Below are 25,983 nucleotides of genomic sequence, written 5' to 3'. Positions count from 1 at the left end.
CGCTGGATTTTTGCCTGAGGGGGCGCGTGCAGCTGCACACAGGTCCACAACAAGGGGGCTGACCTTAAGACAGAATAGACAACATGAACGGAGTTCTTAAATATGGTCATTTTTTTCATTTGCACTGAAGCACTTGCTTGCTGATCACGTTATTGTTCATCCTCAGTCACACCGCAGTCATGTGAGCTTTCTTGTATGTTTGTTGATTCCACTAAAGCCCCTCTGAAGGTTTCCCTGCACTGGTGCATTGGAGATTTCTAATCAGCAACATCATAGTGCACCATCTAGTGGTTGAGCGCTGTATCGTTTACCCTGATTATTCCCCACAAGTGAAAATGGCATGTGTGTTGTTCAGTCACGAGTCCATCAAATCCACTTCCGATCTAAGTTTGTTCGGCACAGTGTTCGGATGATTGGAGATCACACATCACACTCGTGTCACATCTTCTCCGATCCAATCAAAAGTTGTCCCTGTACGGGAAATCATTCGATTCAATTTACTGCTAACTACTACTGCTTATATTACTGCTGTTGTTCCACTAATACATAATACACCAGTAAGAAAGATCAAATTGATATAGTTTACAATAACACAAAGATTAAAATGATATATGAAATGAGGAGAATTAAATTGTGATTCTCCAAATCATTTTTGCCCTTCTCTACGGGGAGGCTAGTGCCTTGCTCATGTGCACTCAATACGATTTATAATCTTAGAGCCTGTGTGTTGTATTCCCTCACAGTGGAGAGAGCGGCGCTGGGAAAACAGAAAGCACCAAGCTGATCCTGAAGTTCCTGTCGGCCATGAGCCAGCACTCCCTGGACGTGTCGTCCAGAGACGGGACGTCTCGTGTGGAGGAGGCGCTGCTGGAGAGCAGGTATGCTCTATCTATGCTCTATGGTATGTTTCTATCAACCAACCCTCGTTTACCGCCTGGTTAACGACGCCGCTTCGTCTCCAATCCACAGTCCCATCATGGAGGCCTTTGGAAACGCCAAGACCGTCTACAACAACAATTCCAGCCGCTTTGGGAAGTTTGTCCAGCTGCACTTCAGCCAGAAGGGCAACATCCAGGGAGGCAGAATCATCGACTGTATCCTTTAAAACCCACTTTGGCCACTTCCTTCCTCCTGACCCTCTGCTCACCTCAGACTTAAGATACAGGAGGAGATTATCTGAAGGGGTTGGTAGAGCTGCTTTTAAGGCTAAAGATATGCGGAGCCTTTTAAAGCATTCTGTTGATGGTATAAGACATAACATCCATTTTCAATCAGTTATTCATGTAAGCATCCTTGGGAGTGTCTAACTGTGGTGTTCACCGATGTAGCCAACTCGCTGGTTCAGAGTCATGCGGCCTCCAACTGTTATGTGCCTTGACTAACACTTCTCTGACCACAGACCTCTTAGAAAAGGTGAGTGTCCTTCCTGCTACTAGGTGTAAAACGTCTTTTATTCAATCTTTTATTATACTATAAAGTTAAACCTTTTGGTTACAGTTACTTCTTCAGTCCACTAGATGGTGCTGTTTTTTTGTGCTGTTTTGTGTAAAGTCAGCTGTTTGTCAGGTGCATGATTTGTGTTGGTATTAACACAAGCACTTAAAAGCCTCTTTTTGCCCACAGAACCGAGTCGTCCGGCAAAACCCAGGGGAGAGAAACTACCACATTTTCTATGCCCTGTTAGCAGGAACCAACAGCCAGCAGAGAGGTGAGTCCTACTGGACTAAACTGGACACACAAAAAGAAGAGTTTAAAAGCATATTAGTCGGGGGTTCATGCTAATTTGCATTGTGTGTTGTGTTGTGTTTATTATTTATTTATTTCCAGTTTTGTCAAAGAAAAGGGTCACAAAAGGCAGAAACATTGTTTTTCATACGCTGGTCACTTTTGAGTTTTGAGCTGTTTTTCATCCATAACACGTCTTCTTTCAGACTAGTGGAAAGTAAACATCCAAAATACACATTTAGGTGTTTATTTAACTACTTTGTCTATTTGTGTATGTAGATTTCTCCTAAATTCCCCAAAGGTTACCTTTAGATAATGCCTAATTTGCATATGTAAGCATAACATATCAGAAAGCTTGTAATACAAAAAATATTTGTTTTTATAGCACTAATCAACTGGGGAAGTTTCATGGTGATATCTATTAGTTCATTATTTTACTACATTCACCTGTAGTTTCCCTTCAAATTAATTTTTCAATCAACCACCAAACTTTACACTTTCATCTCTCACTTTATTCTGAAGGTTGTTACGGAGGGTTTTGTTCATATATCAATCATAGCCTCATTTATACAACATTTTATGACAAAAAACAGAGAGAAAATGATTTATTTTTTTATGCAAAAGGATATTTAAAAAATCCCTTTGATTCTAATCTACCCTGAATCTGATGCTGATATCTGTCTACACTATTCATCTGTCGTGTCTCTTAATGCTGAACTTTTGGACCTAATAACATTAAGAGCACATATTATAGCAACATGGTGCATACAGGAGATAATAAAACAGGGATGTCACTAGTGACATATTATTTTACAATAAATAACTAATAAAATAAAGTGTGCACATGTGTTTGTTTGCAGATGCGTTTGGGTTGAGCCCGCCTGAGAGCTACCATTACCTGAAACATTCCAGCTGCCTGCCTGACAAGACAATCAATGACAACAGCACTTTCCAGGACGTTCTGGTACAACTGGCTTCATCACACACATTTACCCGGACATGCACATGTACAGACATACGTACATACAGCCTAATTATTTTCCATACATAGTAATGCAGGGATTCATTTTTGCTTAACTGCTTTGAAATGTCGAAGATGACAAATGACTTGCTGATGTTTTGCTTTTTCTTGCTTGTTTTTTTTTATTATAATGATGTATATTATGTATTATATTCCAAACACATTTTTCCACATACATTTTAATATACAAACTGCACTTGTATCTCACATATGTTTGCATACATTATATTTTTGCATGGAACTCATCACCCATTTATTGAGTAACACACTTTGATCACACAAAATTTGATCCTGGTGAGACTGAAGCTTCAGTCAGTCCAAACCTCCAAAATACCCCAAAAGACTAATCAGCTGCCAGAGACAGAACTAACAGAGATTTTCACTCTGGACCAAAAGAAATAAAATCAGTTAATGAGGAATTCGACATCAGAGGCCTCCTGCCTGCAGCGAGAACACGGAGCTGTGCTCTGAGGTTTTCATCAGCTTCTTCTTTGTGGTTCTCTGCTTCCCAGAATGCCATGCGGACGATGCAGTTCACAGAGGAGAACATCGGAGAGATCCTGCGCCTTCTGGCCGGGATCCTCCAAGCGGGGAACATCGAGTTCATGACGGCCGGAGGAGCACAAGTGTCCTCCAAATCAGGTCAGAGAGCTTCTCCTCGCGTCTCCTTCACTGTCACTTTCAGCGTTTTTCAACATCCTTCTTTGTTTCCCTGCCAGGGCGAGACTTTCCTCACAGGATGCCGGCAGCATTGCTTCTTGTCTTTACAGTAACCTGACGAGGACCTCTAGTGGTCATGTGTGTTGTGACTGTTGCTTCTCAGGAATAAAAGTTTTAAGTAGCTCTATATCATACAAAAAAGGGAATGCTTTACATAAAAAAACACCCAGAGAAACGAATAAAGCAAAAATGTGCAAACAGCTACATTCATTCATATAAAAATACAAACACGCTGAACAAATACAGTTTGTTCATTAAAGAAAATGGTCAGGTGAAAAGTATAAAAAGAGTTTTACAGTAAAAACTATGAATATTTTATATATATATATATATATATATATATATATATATATATATATATATATATATATATATACTGTATATATAAATGTTACATCCTTGTGCAAAAATGTTTTTAAAATGTGGTTAGGTCAAAAACATTCAACTTAGAAAGCAGAAACTGTCACAAGGTCAGTAGTTGATATACATTTGGTCATCTTGGATGCCAAAGTCACCAAATGAACTGCATGAATGAGAAGTGGGATGAGTAGGATAATGCCGACTTTCAAAATTCCCAACACCACTGAATGCTGAGTCTTAGTGTCTTCCTTCCATCAGCTGCTCTCTGCCGGACGTCTGACCTCCTGGGGCTGAACCCAGATCAGCTGGCGGAGGTCCTGACCCACCGGTCCATGATCCTCAGGGGCGAGGAGATCTCCACGCCACTCACTGTGGAACAGGTGAGTAGACTCCAGGCACCACACCTGTATTATGACCTCAGGTGATGTGCACAGCCTAACCTCGACTGTTCCACTGGATCCCAGTGAGAGTTTTGAGACATTTAGAGAATTCCACATCTTAACTTCCCAGATCCCAAAGTGAAGATGTGGTGTTTTATCCTAACAGCAGTCCAAACTCCAAATATACACTTAACAGCAATATAAAAGCAGAGAAGGGAAGGATGAACAATTACTTTTACGATCAAACTTGATGTCAATTCATTTTACGTCATTCAACAAACTGTTTTTGAGAGTTTTCTTACAATAGAAATAGATATTTTCATAAAATGGAACAATTTTACATTGAGATTTACTATCAGCACCTGAACATTTAGCCGAGATGCTCACAGGTCATTGTTTTCCAAGACAAGTCTCAAGTATTTTTTGGTTGTAGTAAGCTTTCTATCATATGCTGCATGTCACCTGGTCTGCTTCCAACATGGCCTAGCTGTATCTACGGAATCCAAAGCATGTACTTTATCTATAAATGCAAATAGAGTATTCGTTGTTAGGTTTATCACCACTTTAAGCAGGCTATCACAATGGACATTTTTTAATAAATAACTGTATTTTGTCCCTAAAATGGACATTATAATAATAATAATAATAAATATAATAATGACTTTATTTGTATCATATATTTCATGCACCCCAAAACGCTTACCAAAAAAACACCAATAATAACATGAACCCACAATCAAAACAACAATATTGCAATATACTCCAAATTTAACAAAACATTAAAATGTGGTAAATACTCAGGCAAAGTAACAGGAATTACTTAAATAATAAATAATAAAAACCTTATTAGGCATGCAATAATATCCCTCACCTATTTTTCAATAACGTTTTGAGTATCACCATATAACTGAGTGTCCTACTTATAATAACGACAGATAATAATCTACTGTGGCTCTCAAACAGCGATTTTTTTGCGAAGTCAACCCCTCGAGTCATTCTGTCTCCATTCCATCTGGTTTAGCGACTCAGTAGCTCACCTTCAACAAACATCAGTGAGAACAATGGATCTAATTTTAGCACGAAGGGTTCAGTTTATGTATGTAGGCCGGACGACACTGCTTTCCGGATATTCTTTGCTTCTTGTTTGTGACGGCAGGCCGTTTTGTGTGACTTTCACAAGGTAACAACAAAACATCGCTGGTGCCAGACAGGTTTCTGTGGAGGAGACGCACTCGTTGGTCCTCATTCACTGATGTGTGCATAGAAATGTTCTTAATTGGCTCACAACTTAAGCGTGTGTGCAAAATTCCTCAATAATAATCTGCATACTGCCATTTCTCTCTGTAAGGTTTGTGTTGAAGTTCATCATGGAAAAGTGGCGTGAGCAGCATGGCTCCTATAGAGAAGTCCCGCCCCTTCCAGAAAAAATATGTCCAGTCGTCAACGGTGGGAGACGAATAGTTGTTTGATCACGTTTGAATTGTTTGTCAATCTGAACGCTAATGTTGACATCTTTCTAATTACGTATTTTCACAATCTGATATTTCAACAGTTATACGACTTTCTTTTTTGATCTTTTATCTTTTAAATTGACAAACATCATAGGTGTAATTAATGGTACAATTCAAATGGGATAAAAAAAAGATGTCTCTCTCCGCTGACTGCCGTACGTAGTTTTTCCAAAATCAGAAGTGGCTTCAAATTCACCCACCATTAGCATTATCTCTGGTTAACTAATAAAATGAAATATACACTTACACAGAACAAGTGAGAAGGTCATAATTTAGTGTCAAGGGCAGAAACCGTTTGCTTGAAAAATTCAGATGAATTAAAATGATAAAAACCCAAACTAAACCTTACCAGATGTCCAACTACAGCAATGATTAGAGCTGAATCAAAAAATATTAATATTTATATATAACAATAGACAATAGATAAAAAATAGTATTTGCGTATCATTTTTTTTTTTTGTAAATTCAATTTCAAATTGTATCTTTTAAGTTTTACTTGAAAGTCACTTTCTGTCATTTTTTGATCGTGAAAAACTAACTGACTGTGTGTGTTGTTGTAGGCGGTGGACTCCAGAGACTCCATGGCCATGGCACTTTACTCTCAGTGTTTCAACTGGATCATCCGAAAGCTCAACACCCGCATCAGGGGGAAAGAAGACTTCAAATCCATCAGCATCCTGGACATCTTTGGATTTGAGAACTTCCAGGTGAGTTCGGACTCATTGGGGGTTTCGTCATAACACACTTGTGTCACTTTGCAAAAGGCTTGGGCAGTATTACGGCGTATCAGGGTATTTAGATATCGACGATATGATTTTCACAGTCATAAATACAGCCGTTGCTCTTTTCATGATTCTATGTTGTAGTGACCAGCAAATGCCACCAGAGGTCGTCTCCATAGTGCAAGAGGGAGATAAGCTAAGCAACTCAGTGTTACCATCTTGTGTTGCCTTAGAAAAGTTTATAGTTTATAGGAGGGATGTCAGTTTTGCTTTATTTTACTTTTGAAAAAATAAATATTAACATGACATACTAGAGACACTTACCTTTTACTCCGGCGTGACTCAATGAGCTAAACCTATAGACATCCCTGTTAACCGTTGACATCCCTATAGGCACATCAGCCCATTGATGTGTCAGCACCGTTGATACCCGCTGTGTGTGTGGTCAAGAGACAGAGAGAGGGAGGCAGGGAATATTAAATTATCAATTATGTTATGGCTGTGACTGTAGCAGTGCAGTGTTATAAACCGTTGAAATGTCAGGAAGGTATGAAAAATACTGATGGCGCCCAAGCCTACTTTTTAATACAATGTATAAATTAAAAAAAAGAAATCTGATCAGTGAGGGGGAAATAAAAATAATCAATATATTATCTCAGGGATAATACTTTTAATTAGATTTTACTGACTGAAATTAAAATCCAAGCCTTCATACAAGCACACTCAATTTGACTCAACAATGTGACCTTTTATTCCCCCTCTCCCGAATATTTTAATCATATTTTAATTGTTAATCAGTGAATACACCTCAGGGATTCCTTGTTCTTTGGTTTATTACCTCCCCGTCTGTGTTTGCTGTGTCTAATGTCTGCCTCATTATGTTCCCAACAGGTCAACCGCTTTGAGCAGTTCAACATCAACTATGCAAATGAGAAGCTTCAGGAATATTTTAACAAGCACATTTTCTCCCTGGAGCAACTTGAGTACAACAAGTAGGTGGAGGTGTTTACCGAATCGTTTTGTTTTTCTCTCCAAATGTCTGTCGTCTTCCAAATGCACCTCATTACTTGTTGTTGTTTTATAACTTGAGTCATATTGAACATGTTTTTGCTATTAGCTGTTAGCTGATGCTGCCTACAAAGGCAGAGAACAACTAGTAAAGCTTATTTTTAAAAGGTCAGGCAAGTTGTAATGTCTTCATGTTGGCCTTATAAGTTCATATAAGTTCCCTCAGAAAATGATTGGCATAACTCATACATAGCCGTGTTGCCTCAAACACGTTTCTTTTTTAGCTATTTTGTGTAGAATATAATCTTAATTTTCATTATTTATTTCAGGGATTACTCTTTATTGTTATGTGTTGACTATTTAATATTTAATATTACCAAGTTAACATTTTAAAAATGTGAGCCAAGGGGTCTTCACCACACCAGGTCATGTTCGCTCTTCTATGGTTATTAGCTCGCCTGAAATAGCATTGGTGCTACTGCTAAGCTACTTTTAGCACGACAAGTTCAGCAGGCGTTGCGTCACCATGGTGAGTAGCTTCAGCTAGTGCCCTTTATGTTAGATAAGAAGGTGACTTACTAAGATTTCAACATGTATGTTTTCTACACACAACCTTTTTCTCTCTTTTCTGTGGACATTACAACATCTGGTGAATCAGAGCTAAAGGTTGATTATATGGTGATAGCAATGTGCTTTCTGTGGCAAGACTGTCTGGATGAAGCAACGTTAGCTAGCTAGCTTGCAAACTCCACTATGCTTTCATATTAGAGTTACTGAGCCTACAAAGCACCATATCAACTGAACAACTGTAGAATTCAAATACTTTGCAGTAAAATGTCAAGATTTTGCACCAGAATCAATCAACGACACTAAACGATGTCCATATAGTGGGTTGAGTTCCTCTTTAATATATTAAAAGCTAAATGCCAGCATGGTAATATCCGAGCCCTGCATGCAGAGTGTAGTCTTGTGACTCAACATATATACACAACATCATCTAATATCCACTCTGACCAAATTGTTCCCTGATATTTCTCAGTATTTAGAATACACAGCTGATGAGGTCACCAGCCTGAAGGCAGTTGGTGGTCCAAAGCTCTGATCATTACAAAACTACAGCCTCCGAAACTGTCTTGCCTGCTTGTGTGGGGTTTTTTTTGGCGGCGAATAAAACAGCAGAAGAATGCTGTTAGCCGTTAGCTGCCAACCTGGTGTCAGCACACAAGCACAGCATCTCTTCATCACAATCCGTTCATTACTGTTTGAAGTTTTTGATTCCATGTAGTCAGGGGTGCAAACATATTCCTGGTGGTGGAGGTGCAAGCAGAGATCCATAATAATGGGTTTACTTTCATTGTGTGTTTCTATATGTTCCGTGGTGGAATGTCTCTGAACCATATGGTTGTTTTTTGGGTGCTTCCTGCAGGGAAGGTCTGGTTTGGGCCGACATCAACTGGATGGACAACGGAGAGTGTCTGGATCTGATCGAGAAGGTACGAGGCTAATCACGATTCTTCCTTTTTATGCACAGAAGGATGACGATGCTGTTGGTGTTTCTATGATCCCTTTGAAAATAACTCTTGTTGCACCTAAGATTAGTCATAACCAAATAAGAATACTTTTTTATTTTCTTGCATAGAGCTTTAAAGCTACTGAAAGGCGCTTTACATGTTAAAAACACAACAAATAACATTAAGGAGCGTGGAAAAGTCAGTACAACTGCATTGATTATTTAAAAAAAACGAATCACAGATAACAGTGGGGGGTTATGGGTGTAGTTTTGAACAAGAGGAGTGTGGCAAAGCAAAAACATGAGCTCCTCAGAACTGACAAGTTAAGAAAACAACTAAATTGATGATGAGCTCTCTGTGTTTCCATAGAAACTGGGTCTCCTGGCACTGATGAATGAGGAGAGTCACTTCCCCAAAGCCACAGATGACACCTTACTGGAGAAACTCCACAGCCAACACTCGGTACGCCTCCATCAAAATCAACCTGTCAGCTGGTTTTCAACAGCAAGATTCTCATCCAATCAGTGTATTTGTTTCTCAGTTTGGCTCCAGTTTCTGTCAGTGTTTAGCTTATAATTTACTTGCTGATCCTTGTGCAGTTTTCGGCCTTTGGAGCGAACAGCTTGATTTGATTCAAACACCGAAGTAGTAAAGAGCTAGAAGACATTCATTTGAATAAATATGAACGCTTGTAAATATTTTAGTGATTCTTTTCTTGGCTGTGGGCTCAGAGAAGCTTTACAGCCTCATTAAAACTGGATGATCGAATAAAAGACAAATGGATATTTCAAACCAGAGACATGAAGATGAAAATGAGGTTGAAAGGGCAACTGTGGGACTCGAGTCTACACATACAGTATATATATACGTCAGAGACTCATTCAATGATTTCAGTCGTCACCACTCAGGAACCAGCTGCAGTAAAGATTACAGACGTGGTTTGTAATCTCTGAGACTGTGGAGTTGTTGTGGATCGTACAGAGGAGAAAACAGTTTCCTTTCTCTTTCTGCAGAAAAACTCTTTCTATCTGAAACCACGTGTCGCTGTGCACAACTTCGGAGTCAAGCACTACGCCGGCGAGGTAAAGTGCTGCCTCTGTATTTATGTTTTGTGTTGAAGAATTAACAATTTTCATGAACGATACTTTAAACGGATCAATTTAAAGTGAGTCGATGAAATGTCCAGGAGCTGCTCCTCTCTTCTTTGTTGCTGTTACACTCTCTCACGCCCCCTTGTGGCCCCATTGCAGGTGGTGTATGATGTGAGGGGGATGTTGGAGAAGAACAGAGACACTTTCAGAGACGACATCCTCAACCTGCTGAGGGAGAGCAGGTAGAGAGTTTTTCAGCCTCGCCTCATAAGATCTGTTTTAATTCTACACACATATAAAAAAGGCCTGATATGCAGGAATTGTTGCTCATTGTTTGTAAACAAAAGGGCCTCCCCCCAACTCAACACCACTCTAAGCCACGCCCACTGACGGAGGTTGCCAGGACACAGCCCAGTGTACCACTTGCAGCATCACGGCAGCCAAAGTGATAGCGACTCTCTGATTGTATAGAAGTCTCTGAGAAAATTACTTCTCTCTTGATGTATTATTTCAGTAAACATTGTCAGCATGAGTTTATGGTCTCAATCTCTAGTTTCAACTCTTCATGTTCATTTAGTACATTATGGTCCATTTAGAGTCGTTGACCCAGATCCACTAAGGTTGCTGCTCGGGGTGCCGTTATGCCGCTGGTGTTTGTCACATCCACCCGTCACTCCCCCCCAGTCCAAATATGGTCACTGCCAAGTTGCAAAAAATCCAAGATGGCAATGGCCAAAATTCCAAACTCGAGGGTGCCAAACCATAGTCCACAAACCCCTGGTTGACGTCACTATGATTACGTCCTCTTCTTATATACAGTCTATGGTCTATTCATAGTTTTATAGGAAAATCCTGCTCAATATACCTTTTGAATATCACATTGAATACAATGTTTGTTGACTTTATTTTGCGTGTTTTGGAATACATGCAATTATATTAGAATACATTTAATCCACAGTGTGAATTCTAAAAGAGTTAAATACACACTGTTTCACACTGTGTATTCTCACTATTCCCTCTTGTTTTGTTAGGTTGGACTTTGTCTACGATCTCTTCGAACATGTACTGAGCCGAAACAAACAGGACACTCTGAAGAGCACCTCCAAGCACAGACGGCCCACCGTCAGCTCCCAGTTTAAGGTGAGTCACAAATAAACAACGTCTTCCTCAGCATCAGAGCAGAAACATCCGAGTCAGAGAGGGGCTTATTGGCAAGTACGTCATATCCATATACAGTAAATTTGACATGGTGATTGGTGCAAACAATAAACACAGTACAATAATGTAAGACGTAATTAAAACATACAAATACGAAATATGACAATAGACTATGTCATATATCTAGAATATGAATAACACAAAATGTTTAAATTATGTAAAGTGTTTGTATTAAAGTGTACAGAGATGAATGTCCATGCTATCAGTCAGTTCTGTCGCTAGAAGTAGTAGCTATTATATTAGTAGCAGTAGTGGTACCGCAGTAGTAGCAGTACTAGTGGTAGAGGCAATAACGTCTAGAACCCACTTAGGGTTCTATCGAGAACCCGTACATATTACACATTTTTCATCTAGAGCCCACCTAGGAGGTTCTACAGAGGCCCCTCTTGTAGTCAATGGTATCGTCTTGAACCCAGCATTTAACGATCCTTGAAGAACACTTTATTCCCCAAAATAATATTTCAATGTTCTTCGGAAGCAAATGGTTCTCAATATATTATACTGTATATTTACTATTAACGGCATCATCAGCCTTAGTACGTGTATTAATACTTCTGCTATGAGTAAAAGCAGTACAAATATTAAAAGTCACAGTAGTCTAAGTAGCAGTTGAAGCAGTAGCAATGATAATAGTAATACTAGAACTCCAGTGTTTGCTTTGTTGCAGGATTCTTTGCACTCCCTGATGGCCACGCTCAGCACATCCAACCCGTTCTTCATCCGATGCATCAAACCAAATACACATAAGGTGAGCAACGCACACACACACACACACACACACACACACACACACACACACACACACACACACAGTTTTCCCCTGAGCAAACATTAGCAGCTCAGGATGTCGGAGCCCTGAAGTATCACAGAGAGTGTGTGTATCGCTTGTCATTTTAATAATCAAACAGTCCTCCCCCACCAACCAGCAGCAGACAGGAATGAGAAGTGCCTGGCCCTTTCGGTGCCCTTTGACCCCCCCACCAGGTTGCCTAGCAACAGGCTGGCGTAGTGCAGAATGCTGGGATAATGTACACAAATGATATACAGGAAAGAGTGGTCTTCATGGTGACTGCCACCACTGACTGGAGATGATCCACATACATCATATATTGTATTTCATTTATGTTTGTGAAGTGATGTGCAGATATATCATTCAGTGGATATTTGTTTCTCACAGAATATGGACCTCGGTTTCAAGGGTTTTAAAAAAAAAGCAACAATGAACCTGGGAAAGAGGCTAGCCTGCAAATGATGCGTGTTTGTGTCTATGTTTTATTTACGGCTTGGAGCTGGAGAGATGGCGCCAACAACATGTCTGTGGTTTGAAACTCCCCTGGGGACATGGTATTGACCAACTCATTGGCCGGACTATTCTTAGATCAGTGTCTTATCGATATCCGTCTGGATGCCTCGTTGAATCATTGGCCACATCGTTGCAGACGTCAGAAGTGTCAGGTTTAAGCCGAAATACGGTTAACATGGAATCACTGGTATTGATTGCGGATGTCAGTATTTATTGATAGTTCCCATGCCTGGTCATCAGTCACGGTTTACCACTGTTGAACATCTCTGCTAATTGGTCGTCTGGTAGAACGTTACTGATATGATAAGTGGTGGACTGTGATAGTTTTTTTAGAAGATTTTATGAGAAGATTTCAGGTTTAGTTCCAATGAAGGCCATCACTCGGAGTATTGAGTGAATCTATGACGAAACACTGTCCAGTTTTTCTCAATTTTAATTGTTTAAAAGGGATATTTAGATGTTTTAAGGCAGTGTTTGCCAGCCAAGGTTTATGCTCCACAGATTTCTTTGGTTAGAATGTTCTCATACATGAACATACACATGCTGAACATGGAGTTAGCCGTAAGAACAGCCAGTATACAATTCTGGATTAATACTTTAATAATTGGGTTTTGAATCACCAACATCTGTGTACACTGCTCTGAAGTTGAAAACCTATGAAGTCATGGGTCAAGTATGTGTATAGTGTCTCCTCTGGGAGACCAGCTGGGCAGCCGGCGTGTTTTTATGAGGCCAAACTCCACCGTCTGGACTCCTCTTCTGATCGAATGTTAAACAAGGCTAGGTGACTTTTGAATGGGGTTTAATGTAGTGAAGCCTGAGGGTGGAGGGGTGGGGGTGTTCCCCAGGGGAAACCAGGTCAGGGCGACACGGCACGCGGACCCTAAAGGCCCCCAGGAGGCGTCCCTGTCATCTGCCTGTTTGAATCTGAGCAGGTGTCAGAGGGGAGACAGGGAGAAATATCTGTCTGTCTCTATATCTCTATCTATCTATATCTCTCTTTATCTGTCTGTCTATCCATCCATCTACCATTCTTTGCTCTTTTGTCTCCTCTTTAAAAACATATTTTTGGGGATATAAAGAGGTTTAGGGAAGTGAGGAGACGTTAACTGACTAACAGACTGACCAGCAGCTATTTTGGGTGCAGTGATGTAACGGTGTGTTGAAGAAGCCTGCAGGGTCATCCTGCAGATGGTGAGTGGACTATCTATGGAAATATCAATATATTGACAGAATCCATAATAGTGTGGACAGACTGCTGGCTCTACATACAATTAGAACACATACAAAGAACCAAACATAATTGCTGGCAAATATTAACCAAACCAAAAATAGAAATCTCCTTTTTGTCAGGCAGATTTCACATATTCTTCAGTAAGCAGCATATTCTCTGTGGAACATGCATTTTCATTTTGCCATAAAAAAAAGGCAAATATTTAACCCACAAACAAAAAGACGAAAAATAAAAGCGCAAAAATTCTAATGTTGAGAGTAAATAAAGTCATTAGAGAATGCCAAAATGTATTTTGCACTCTTTATTCTGTTTGGATAAAAGATGAGAAGCAGGCAGCTTTTACAGCATTTTTCCTTTGTGTCTGTGTCGGTACAAAAACTTCAATTCATGCGCACACACACACACACACACACACACACACACACACACTTGCTCGCTCATAAAAAGCTGTCATCCTCATCATCTACGCTCATCAAATGTGGTCGCCCGTCACCACAGCAACCCCATCCTTCTGCAGGCAGCATTACAGTATGTGTGTGTGTGTGTGTGTGTGTGTGTGTGTGTGTGTGTGTGTGTGTGTGTGTGTGTGTGTGTGTGTGTGTGTGTGTGTGTGTGTGTGTGTGCGTGCGTGTGTGGACCATGATAACAAGTGACAACAGAGACTGATCAGAGTCTATTGATTCGGACTGGGCCTGTCTTGACAGCTTATTGATCTTTAAGGTAGTAAATCCACATCTTTTTTCACGTTATTGTGGTGTAACTGTGGAAAATATCTCATTATCGGATGATTAAAAATGATAAGATTGCAGTTGGTAAGTGAAAGGCTCACGAGGGTCCCAGTTCAGCCGGTCTGAGGCAGCGTGCCCCACCAGTGCATCGGACCAGTTAGCTGCAGTGAACGGAGACAAAAAGTCACGTTTGAATGTAAACAGCCTGCTCTGTCTCTCTCTCTCTCGGTCTCTCTCTGTCAGGCCCTACAAGTGGCCCGCACAAATTAGCCTCAGCAGGAGACGCATCGCCATGGCAACCACGGCCCTCCCTCTCCACACAAAAAGGGGGAGTGGAGTTGTGGGTTTGAAAGCCTTTGTTTGACTCTGTTGTGGCAGTGTGTGTGAGAGACGCAGAGACAGGCGGCAGCTTTGGGAAGTTTTCTGTCATTTTTGCCAGTTTTGTCTCTGATATGAAAGAAAACCCCTGAAGGAAGAGAAGCTCGGAGCTACGATGCACGGTGAGAGCTGACGCTGGTTTTTGTATTTGGGAAGCGGTGCATTCAACGATCGCTTGTTGCACCGGGTTTAAAGTGTTTAAGTGCTGTGGAATGAGGTGAGATGCAACGGTTTCAGCTATATGACAGATGCACAGATTTCTCTTCCTTTTTTGTCTGATTTCCACTCTTGCACACAAAAGTCAGTTTTCATCTGGTGAGGAACGTTTTAAAAGAGCATAAAGGTGTTTTTCAATGACACCAATTCATGTTGGACCAAAACTCAGTAATCAAACGGTACGATAGTGCTGCAGCAGTAATTAAGAGCAGCATAAATCAATATATGGACTGCTGCAGCTTTCACAGTCCATGGGGCTTGAGTTTGTTTCAAAGGTGGAAAAGCTTTCAAGTGTCTGTGCTCTTGGGTAGATTCTCTCTGTTAAAAAATTAAGTTGCGTATTACAGGAAAAACCACATTCTGACCGTGACAAATTTCTACCAATCCAACAAAAACACCAAAACAAGATGCAACAGCTTGTTTCTCGTCAGTATCATTACACTGCTGTGTCCTTTTAGAATGCCATGCACTGGACGAACAGACAGTCCCTCCGATGTCTCCTGCTTGTTTTCTTGTTAATTGGACTCGAAGGCTTTCAGAACCAAAGCAATCCATGTTGAATTTCAAGAGAGAAAACAAGACATTGACCGCAGAAGGAGCCTGCAGGTCTGTATGCGCTGTAAGTGCATGATAGTGATTGGAATCGAGTGAATCATAGTAGTTTCTCTGATGGTTGTTGTGTAAAAAAAAAGCTCTCTAACAAGAAACGTACATTTTTACCCCCTGAAATCAATGACTGTGAGATAGGACATATTGATTCTCACTTGATTCTCTGAAGTGTTCTCTTGAGCCAGTGTGTTTTGTTTTCTTCTGTTGTGTTATGTAAGTTGAACACTCACTTGTTCTCAGCATTTCAATTGTGACATTAAGAGCTTTTCTTTGATTTCTTATCATTGTGAATAAAGTAATTTGAGCTTTTGGACAGACAAAACAAGACATCGTAAAACGTCACATTGGGCTTCGGTGAAATTCAGAATCAAATATTTGTCACTGCTTTTGGACAAATTAATGATTGCTAATTGATTAATGGAATGAATAATTGCAAGATCAATCGGTAATGGGGGGGGGGGGGGGGGGGTGTTGCATCCCTAGATTGTAGCTGCTCTTTCTCAAGCATGTTGAAATTTCTCTTCTTCTTTTTTTTTTAAGAAAATGTTACATTGCAAACCATTTAGCCTTGCTAACAGCATTTGTTTTCATTGATTACGAGAAAGAAGCCGGACGTAATTTTCTATGGGACTAATGGACTTAATCGTCCATAATGTATGCCTTTCACCTCAGCAGCACTACCTTTGCAGGTTTCCTTTGAGAGACCTTTAAGAACCTCCTCCAAACTAGGTCAGGCTTAATCCAGTGGGGTCAGGATTTAGGTTGGATTTATGTTCTTCATGAGTAAAAACATTGTTCCAGGGATTCCCCAAAACTCAATGAAGGAACCTGAGTGAGCGGTGACTGATAATCCCTGCTGGCTCCCACATTCAGACCTGGATGCTCCAGAAGCAAACAAGACTTCTAACAAAGAAACACAAAGGTCTTTGGGCTCTAGATGCTCGTCCAACTTTAAAGGTTGAACAATAAAATGTAGAAACTCATCAGGTAAAATCTCCAAATACAAATAATGGACTGTTGGTCGGACAGAAGAAGCAGTTAGAAAGACTCGCTTTGGCTTGTTGGACATTGTGTTTGTATAGTACAAATCAAACTACAATCTAGTCAGAGGCAGAAACCCATTATGGTGCTGAAGAAAGGTTAAAAGAAGAAGAAGAAATATATTATAATATACCAAAAATAGCACCAAAGGTCACCTGAGGAAATGAGAATGTAATTTAATACTGTATGGGTAATACGTCCAATTATCTCTTGCTCCCGCTCTGGACTGCTGAAGTGTAATTCTAACCGTATATGACAGTAATTGTTAAGTTGGTCCCACTGGATCCAGACAGCAGTGGCCAGAAGTCCTACACTCTTAGAAGAGTCAGATAAAATATGGCCCAATGTGTCGCTTTAATATGAATTTTCTGTATCGACATTTTACCAAGATTATTTGTGGGATCAAGTACTTCGCTAGTGCAAAAGTTGCCAGAGGCAGTGGCCAGCAGCCATGGAAACGTTTTGTGGTAGAACTGAAAACATAATGCTAAATAATATAAGTGATGTTCAGTTGTTTAAGTAATTAGCTCAGTATTGTTTTAGTTGGAAAGATTGTTCAGCTTTTGTAAACCTGTGTCACCCATCATTCCCAGATATGACAGGAATATTTTGCAGACTCATTTTCAGATTAAATGGCAACTTTGATAGTGTCATAAATTTTGTGTGTACTTTTTGAAGTGTGAAGTGTCTGTGAATGGCACGGCGGACATCCTTTCCATTCCTACAGAATTTCCCATTGAAGGAAATTTTAAATTTTACTGGTAATCTTCTTGCGTGCTTCCTATTCTCTGGTGTGGGTGGTTTAGGCGGAATCTTTAGCTTGTGTAAATATGTGCTGAAGATTCAGCATCATACCGCGTACTGCCTCTCTGTACCTTCTAAATGGTGGTGAATGATGGACAGCTCATCCTGAGTTTGGTTGTCTTCCGTGAATTACCCCGCCAGTTCCCAACCCCCTTGGGAGCGGACCACCACGCCCCCTTTTGTCCTGTTCAATGCCCTAAGTCTTTTAGCAGGGAAGTTGAGCTGAAAAAGACACTCAGTTTACCCTCGGGCCTATTGTTGTGACGCCCCTGTAGAGGCCTGAGATGGTCTGATTTGCATTACTGTTGTTGAACCGAGCTGATGGATGGTTGGACTGGTGCCTGGTTTATTCCAAAACCGTTGGCACCAAAAACGTGGCCATAAGTGTATAGAAAACTCAACATTTCATTTCATTCTCAGGCATTACCGTGTTGCTCTAAGCCTCCTGGTTTCGGTTCTTTCCACCAGATGTGGAACCCGGATGCAGGGATTTGCTCCCATTCAGACACAAGCGCATCAGTGAGGTCCAGCCCTGATGTCGGGTGATACGGTCTGGCTCACCGTCGTTGTTGCACGGGTTAGGAATTTGAGCAGACCCGTCAAAGTTCCTCCACACCTCAATGGAGCTGTCTTTCTGCACGGAGGCATTGTCCTGTTGAAACAAACTGTTGGACAAATATTGTTTAAAGTCTCATTGGATGCTGCATCAAGGTTTATTTTCATTGGAAGGAAGAGACACAACTGTTATGAATCTGGGGCGTCCATAAGCGTTTGATAGAAAATACATGAGATGGATAATGCAGATGTCCACCACACAATTTAAGTATTCCAACCTACACACCTAATTCCTGAGGTACAACGACTGTGTTCATGTCAGTTTGAGCCATTCATTCGACCTTCTTGCAGCTTAAGTTTAGTCACTTTTAGAACTAATGAATAGAAATGGACCTTTCCGACATGATATGGTGGCTGTTAGAAAGCCTCTTCGGTTGCAGACCTTTCTTTGTCTTTCAAATTGACAGAGGCAGCTCTTTGACACAGCGTGAAACTTCTCCAGAGACTGGAATGAGGACAGAAAATGAAATGTAATTACCACGTGTGCCGGGCGACTGTGCAAGCCTCCCGGAAAGAGTGCTTGTTGCCATCCCAAGCAGCCAGAATCTGAGCAAAAAGAGGAAATGATAGAGATAGAACACAGGCGGCCAAGAAAGGCAGGAGGCAGAGGGCAGCTTCCTGACACCGCTCGGCTTTGTACGCTACGGCACCGCGGCCGTATGCAAATGTACATTATGTAAATGAGGTGCTCTCTGCAGGCAGTTAAAGGGCGCCATTCAATCCACTCAATCAAGATCTGGTGGTGAATTGACCTCCCTTCATCTCAGCAGCTCAAATGGGCCATCAGCGGGCTATCAGGGAAGATGGGCGCTGAATAAAGGGGGCATTACCAGCGGGTATGAAAGCCCCCTCTTATTCTATGCCCACTGAGGTGACAGGGTGAGAGGGGTCCCCGGGAAAATGCCTTTCATTGAATGCACTTCTGTAAGTCATAATGGTATGTCAGTGCCAAGTGTGTGTTTTTTGGAGCGTTTTGATTTGTTGCTGGCTGCTGCTGTCGTATGAGTTCAAAGTTGTAAATGAGTGGAATGCGGTGTTATGTATGTGACTGTCTGTGGCGCGTCATATGACGTGGTTTGACTGATTCAAGACTCAAAGGAATTTAATTAGCTGTTTAAAAAAATTCAGCTATTTGGCCTCTTTTGGTTCATAGATTTCTGGTTCAGGCTTCAGTCTCAGCAGGCAGTTGTTTCCATCAAACAAGCTGAGATAAAGCCACTGTACACTACCTGCACTTCAGTACAATATCATCTTACATTAGTTCATGTGTCTGAAAGACATGAATAAACAACTGTTGCTAACTTGACTTCATAAAGTGACTTGTCAGACTTGGGTAGACCTTTGACTTATTACTTTTAACCAGAAGGAAAGTAACACAATGGTAGGAACTTGAATTATTACCTTGGGGCTAATTTCGTCCGGCATTACTTCCAACCCGCAGGGTTATTTTCCACCTCCATTACTTTTATCTCGCTTAAATATGGTCCCACTTTCTTTCGTACTACGTGACATTCCTTCTACGTGACATTCCTACTTTGTTACATTTGTACTACGTTACAATACATTCATACTACGTTACATTAGTACTAGGTTACATTCCTACTATGTGACATTCATACTCTGTTACATTTGTACTACATTACAATACATTCATACTACGTTGCATTTGTATTGCCTCTCCTCTGCCCATAGTGGCACCACCACAAAACCTGACAAGTGTTCTGTTTTTATTTCTTTTCTACCCAGAATGCAAAAATCGATACAGAATTGTTCAATTTTACTGTTACATCACATTTCCTATATACTGTATATTATATTTCCTATATAATAACACTTCCAATGCTATAAACATGCACTCAAACAGGAACAGAGTCAGAATCTAAATTCAATCACCACAGTTGGGGAAAAAATGACACCTACGACCAATCCAGCTGAATGATAGGATCACATGATGTATGGCGTCCTAGATTAATAATCAATAATGGTAGACAAGAATTGTGGGTGGAGCTGACTGTATTGACTGGACTTAATCACAGAGGAACATCAATGGAAGTTTTCCTGTGGGTTTTAAGTTCCCTGTTATTACAGATTTCTTAGTATTATCCTATATAGTATTTATCCTTTGAAATCCGCATTTATGTTAAAAATATGTGACTTTTCATTGCTGCCAGTATAAAGATATATTGTCATGTATTAGACTTGACAATAGTCAAGTGGTTTTACATGACAAAATAAAGAGCTTTGAGTATTTTTTTAGTGACAGACAACATTGGTCATGTTCATGAGACTTGTTTTTTTTCTCCCTTGATGTATTTAACCATTATTTAAATATCCTTAGGGCCTTATAGTTGCCTTTTTAGATGTGAATGTGGCTGTTTGTATCCATGTCCTCATATTGAGCCTAAATTTCCACCAATCACGTCTGCTTTTAGATGCCTGACCAGTTCGACCAGACGTTGGTTCTGAACCAGCTCAGATATTCCGGCATGCTGGAGACCGTCAAGATTCGACGCACCGGCTTTCCCATCCGGAGACCTTTCCAAGACTTCTGCTCCAGGTTTGTCTCCACACCAAGACTTACAGCCCATCATCTCAGTCATATATCACTCCCACGTAAACACATATAATATCTTTTATTCCTATGTGGCAGATATAGACAGCTTCAGATATCCAACCTGCAGGTGTTTGATTCTAATATTCGCAGAAAAGACTGATAAATCAGTCTGTTAACAGATCAGCATGGTCTCCGAAAGATTCCCACACAACTAAACTACCTTGTGAATCATGTTTCAGGGGAAACTTATTTTGTTGTGGATTTGCCCTTGCCGCATCACTGCGTAGGGAGGAGGTCTGTTTGTTCATTGACAACATGTTTCAAACTGTTTCAAACTGTGACTGTTCACTCTGAAAAACTTAATTGAGAGTGAAATTTAATGTATGGGAATCTAATTGGGAATCTAATTGGGAATCTAATTTTGTAGGAGACAATGTTGTTGAGAGCACCAAACGTTCTGAGCATTAGAATAAGAAGATCTGTCAAATTCTGTAGAGGTCTAGACGAGAACATTATTAACCTACAAAGAAAAAAAAGAAAAAAAGAACATGTCAATGGGATCCTTGCCGCTCCAGAACAGCTCTGGACTCTAAGCTTTGCCTTACCTGTCGTCCAGGTACAAGGTGTTGATGCGGGGTGTAATGATGCCGGATGACCCCAGGGGGAGCTGTGTTCAGCTGCTGCACCTCTACGACAGCAGCAGTGCAGAGTGGCAGCTGGGAAAGACCAAGGTGAGCGACAGGTGTTCTTTGCTTCCAGAGCCATCCTCACGTCAAGTTGTTTTGTCATCTTTGTTTGCTGTATTTGATGTTTTCAGTGTGTTTGACCACATCAATGTCACCTTTGAGAAATTAACGTCTATCATGCGTGGACTATAATCAGGCTCAGACTAGTTTAGATTTAGTCAAATCTGGTCTGCTAGGGTTTTACTAGGGTATTAGTATTTTTTATTTTTTATCAAACCTTTATTTCGCTAAGACAATCCCATTGAGATTGTGAATCTCTCTTCCAAGTGGGTCCTGGACATAACAAAACAGATAACTGACTTAAAACAGACAGCAAATGGCATCAACCATATAATTGTCATTCAGTGCTGAAATAATTACTTAATCCTGTTTTTAAAAATCCTCCATGCTTCTGAAAGAATGTAGTTTAAAATGTCTCTCTTTCACCAAAACCACAGTGTCCTCATGATGGCAGTTTTAGTTTGTGGCTTCAATAGAGAACGTCGAGAACGACTTAGAACCATTCTCTATTCTACAATTGCCTAAAGAAAACAAACAAAGAGAGTTTTTTTTCAAATATGATTAAAACATAAAATATCAACATAATCAATTGCTGTGAGAGGCACTGCTTGAATTTTTTTCCCTTGCAGCAAAAGAAAACAAGCATTTGTTTTCATAACAGAAGCCCAACTTAACCCCAGTTTTTCTTGTAAGACGCTTGATATGATGAGTAAAAAAGACAGGAGTCCTGAACACAGACAAGCACAAAGAGGAACGTGCTTTGGGAAACGCCACAGACATTAACATGCTCTGCATTTGCATTTACCGTCTCTCAGCGGTGCTTTATTTCCCCCCGGCTCACTCCTCTTCAGCATAATTGACATTTTCCTGTCAAACCCTGAGCTCCTGAATGTCGTTCTGCCTCTGGCTCACACCGGTTGATCCCGTTTCTCCTTGCTAACATTCATATGACTGGATGCAGACTTGCTTTGCCAATCCTTGTTGGCTGCACTCCGCTCCCCTCAAGGCTTAATTTGGCTTCACGCGTCTTACAAATCCAGCTCAACGAAACCATTCCAGAGCTCAGGTACCTGTGTGTGTGCGTGTGTGTGTGTGTGTGTGTGTGTGTGTGTGTGTGTGTGTGTGTGAGATCATGAATAATTGAAGTCCAGAGCACCTGAAGCGTGGAGTCCAAGAGTTATTGGATCCAGTCTTCATCCCCTCAGTCGACTGCTCTCTGCTTCCACTACACCGGATCAGAAAGAATATACCTACTGCCAGAGTGTGTGTGTGTGTGTGTGTGTGTGTGTGTGTGTGTGTGTGTGTGTGTGTGTGTGTGTGTGTGTGTGTGTGATTGCTGTGGGGAAATGACAGATGGGGGACACGGATCACAATCACAGCATGACCGTGTGATGCAGCGAGAGGTGACAGCAGTGGAGGATGCATGTGGTTGGACGGATGAATGGTCATCAGTGTGTGTGTGTGTGTGTGTGTGTGTTAACCATGATAAACATGTTGAACATTATAACATGAAACCTCACAGTTATAATATACAATATATGACATATAGACTGACATCAAGCATTAAAATGTGCTTATGTTGCACAAATAATGATTTGATATTCAATACACATAGCCATCATATCCTGCTGTTGGCATCGCATAACAAGAATGTGTGTTCATGGTTTCTGAGTTTGAAGGATGAAGAAGTGCAATCTTTCCTCTGTAGAAAGTGATTCAAGCCTCCTCTTCTTCATTTTAATTAAACAACTGTATAATCACAAGGACACTGAGTTGTGTCTGTGAAAAGCACGGCCACGAGGCTAAAATGAAATGCCACCATTTGCCAGATTTAGAACCCTTATTTTTATTATGTCTCTTCGTTAAAAATCCTCTAAATATTCACTTTTTGAGAGAAGGTTTGCATTTTAATTTGCTTTAGAACATGAAAACCGGGGTGTGTGTCACGCCACCTGAAAGCCCTTCGTCTGTCAGGACTGAACCACTGACTGCCTGCAAACCGTTAAATCAATTCTATGTCCCTCAGAGGGATTCGTCCACTTTGTCCCGCTGCCTCTCGCAGTGAGATTTACATCGAGCCGGCCTCCAGCCCCTTTCAGCCGGCACATGTCCTGACTATTGTCTGGGAGTTCGTTTTTTTGTTGTTTTGTTTTTTACAACCTCAAACTTAATTTCCTGGAAGTGATGCGGCTCTGCTTGCTTCCCCCAGGGTTCTGCTCTCTTCTGTTCCAAAGGCCTGACCTGTGACGGCGAGCGCCGCTCCCTAAAGGCCCCGACAGCAAGGATCAAAAGTGTGGCGAGGCTTAGCATGGCCTTTGTTGCTTTAATTAGCATAGTAATGATTAAAGAGGATTAGTTGTTCAATTCATTGGGATGCAAATGTGTGCAGCCGTACACAAGGCCGCCCTCTCTGAGCACGTGTGATTCATGTTGGAAGTTGTTTAATTACGTGAGGGTGTGTGTGTGTTTGTGTTTACTGTGTTCACGTCATGGGGACATAAATCTTATCACACATTGTGGGGACTCACAAAGGCCTAACCTTTCTATGCTATGTGTGGTTTTGTAAGTACACTTGTATGTGTGTGTGTGTGTGTGTGTGTTTATATGTGTGTAGCTAAACATATCCAAACCCACAGAACAATGTTCTATAATGGGTTTTAACAGGCTGGATTTCTTGGGGAAGTGTAAAACAAATGACAGTCTAATATTTCGATCTGATGGGATTCCATAAAAACATGAAGGATCAGAGGAAAATAGCTGAAACGGCCAATGTGCTGATAGGTAATATGTATGATATTGCCGGACCAACACGTTGTTACTCTCAACTCTTGAAATAGTAACACTTTGTCTACTAACGCCTCTTACTCTGTCTAGTTTCCACGCTAGTGTCAGTTTGGGATCAGTCTCGAGCAGCTCGTGGGACATTTCAAATTTGGTGCCTTCTTGACCGAGAAAAGACATTTACATTTACATTTAGGTCATTTAGCAGATGCTTTTGTCCAAAGCGACTTACAATAAGTACATTTGTCAAAAGAAGGAAACAAGGAAACCACAACGTATCATTGCTGATAAAGTAAGAGCTAAAAATAGAACAAGTGTTAGGTCCTCATCTGAGTAAACTAGTAGTTCAAGAGCAACAGTGCTACGATCAGAGTGCTATAGGTAAGGGGATTTTTTTTTTGGGGGGGGGGGTGTTAGTGGGTCATGCTATGTAGAGGCGAGAGACAATAACTTTTTGCCGCATGTTGATGGAAGACAACAACTCCCACAATGCACAGCTCCGCAGGTGTAAACTTCCAAGCAAGATGGCAGATTCTGCTTTTAGTTTCTGCAAGTGAGGTCCCACCACTGGTCTGTAACAGGTCTGTAGTCTCAGTGGGTCCCACCACTGGTCTGTAATTGGTCTGTAGTCTCAGTGAAGTCCCACCACTGGTCTGTAACAGGTCTGTAGACTCAGTGGGTCCCACCACTGGTCTGTAATAGGTCTGTAGTCTCAGTGGGTCCCACCACTGGTCTGTAACAGGTCTGTAGTCTCAGTGGGTCCCACCACTGGTCTGTAATTGGTCTGTAGTCTCAGTGAAGTCCCACCACTGGTCTGTAACAGGTCTGTAGACTCAGTGGGTCCCACCACTGGTCTGTAATAGGTCTGTGGCCTCAGTGGGTCCCTCCACTGGTCTGTAATAGGTCTGTAGTCTCAGTGGGTCCCACCACTGGTCTGTAATAGGTCTGTAGCCTGGTCTATAATTGGTCTGTAGTCTCAGTAGTCTCAGTGGGTGCTGCCCCCTATAGGCGGGTTGAAAACATGAGGAACTAGTGTTGTAGTCTCACCCCCTCTAATCAAAGCAGCCTCCGATGATGCAACATGAGGATATTTGCGTTTCCTCTATTTATTTATGCACAGTGCCAGAATAAGATTTAGTATGTTCTTGTACATCGTTGGTCAAATGCAACATGAAAAAAATACCAGGATGTCCGACTGCATCTGGTCACATTTTGCAATATGCAAGCCAGCATGTTTTTCTGGCTACTCTGACACACAAACCCACAAAAGCAGTGGATGTTATGCATTTTAAGTATGAACACCGACATCATGCAGCATAAATGATGAAGGGCAGCCGCGGTACTGAACGTTTAAAGAAAAGGTTTGTCATTTGGGACGTAGAGTTAGTTTAGAGCATGGTTGACGTTAACTTGATGAAGGACTAACGATGTGACTGATGTGAGAATATGTCAACAGCGGTCCTGTGATCGCACACAGATCCTGAAGGCCTCAGTGCGTTGGTATCAGAGGCCGAGGGGCGCTGACCGCCGTTCTTTGGCGAGATGGGAGGTTTTTTCTGACCTTAATGCTGCTGAAATGGAATTAAAGGTGGAAAGGTTGTGTTTGTTGAAGAGATCAGGAAAGAAAAAGGGAAACTAGTTGCACAGTATGGAGTTGTTAGTTTTGGAGCTGTTGTTCTCAGTTATGCATATTTACACATCAGTACA

General features: G+C 41.1%; 2 protein-coding genes across 2 annotated transcripts in view; one reads left to right on the top strand and one right to left on the bottom strand.

Moving 5' to 3' along the window:
• The window catches only part of basp1 (brain abundant, membrane attached signal protein 1), a 360,963-nt gene that overhangs the window by 148,141 nt on the left and 186,839 nt on the right, over nt 1-25,983 (bottom strand). The window lies entirely within an intron of this gene.
• myo10 (myosin X) overlaps nt 1-25,983 on the top strand; it is a 123,161-nt gene that overhangs the window by 78,234 nt on the left and 18,944 nt on the right. The window contains exons 5-21 of the mRNA XM_084008800.1: nt 744-878; nt 970-1,094; nt 1,400-1,413; nt 1,624-1,708; nt 2,586-2,689; nt 3,259-3,388; nt 4,085-4,206; nt 6,278-6,424; nt 7,331-7,431; nt 8,874-8,940; nt 9,328-9,420; nt 9,972-10,040; nt 10,209-10,291; nt 11,081-11,189; nt 11,935-12,015; nt 20,628-20,752; nt 21,366-21,480. Coding sequence (XP_083864926.1) covers nt 744-878; nt 970-1,094; nt 1,400-1,413; nt 1,624-1,708; nt 2,586-2,689; nt 3,259-3,388; nt 4,085-4,206; nt 6,278-6,424; nt 7,331-7,431; nt 8,874-8,940; nt 9,328-9,420; nt 9,972-10,040; nt 10,209-10,291; nt 11,081-11,189; nt 11,935-12,015; nt 20,628-20,752; nt 21,366-21,480 — 1,705 coding nt within the window. The remainder of the gene's footprint in view (nt 1-743; nt 879-969; nt 1,095-1,399; nt 1,414-1,623; nt 1,709-2,585; nt 2,690-3,258; nt 3,389-4,084; nt 4,207-6,277; nt 6,425-7,330; nt 7,432-8,873; nt 8,941-9,327; nt 9,421-9,971; nt 10,041-10,208; nt 10,292-11,080; nt 11,190-11,934; nt 12,016-20,627; nt 20,753-21,365; nt 21,481-25,983) is intronic.

Source organism: Eutrigla gurnardus (genome assembly GCF_963514095.1).
Source record: "Eutrigla gurnardus genome assembly, chromosome: 4".
NCBI classification, from domain to species: domain Eukaryota; kingdom Metazoa; phylum Chordata; class Actinopteri; order Perciformes; family Triglidae; genus Eutrigla; species Eutrigla gurnardus.
This window is presented reverse-complemented; position numbering and strand designations above follow the sequence as displayed.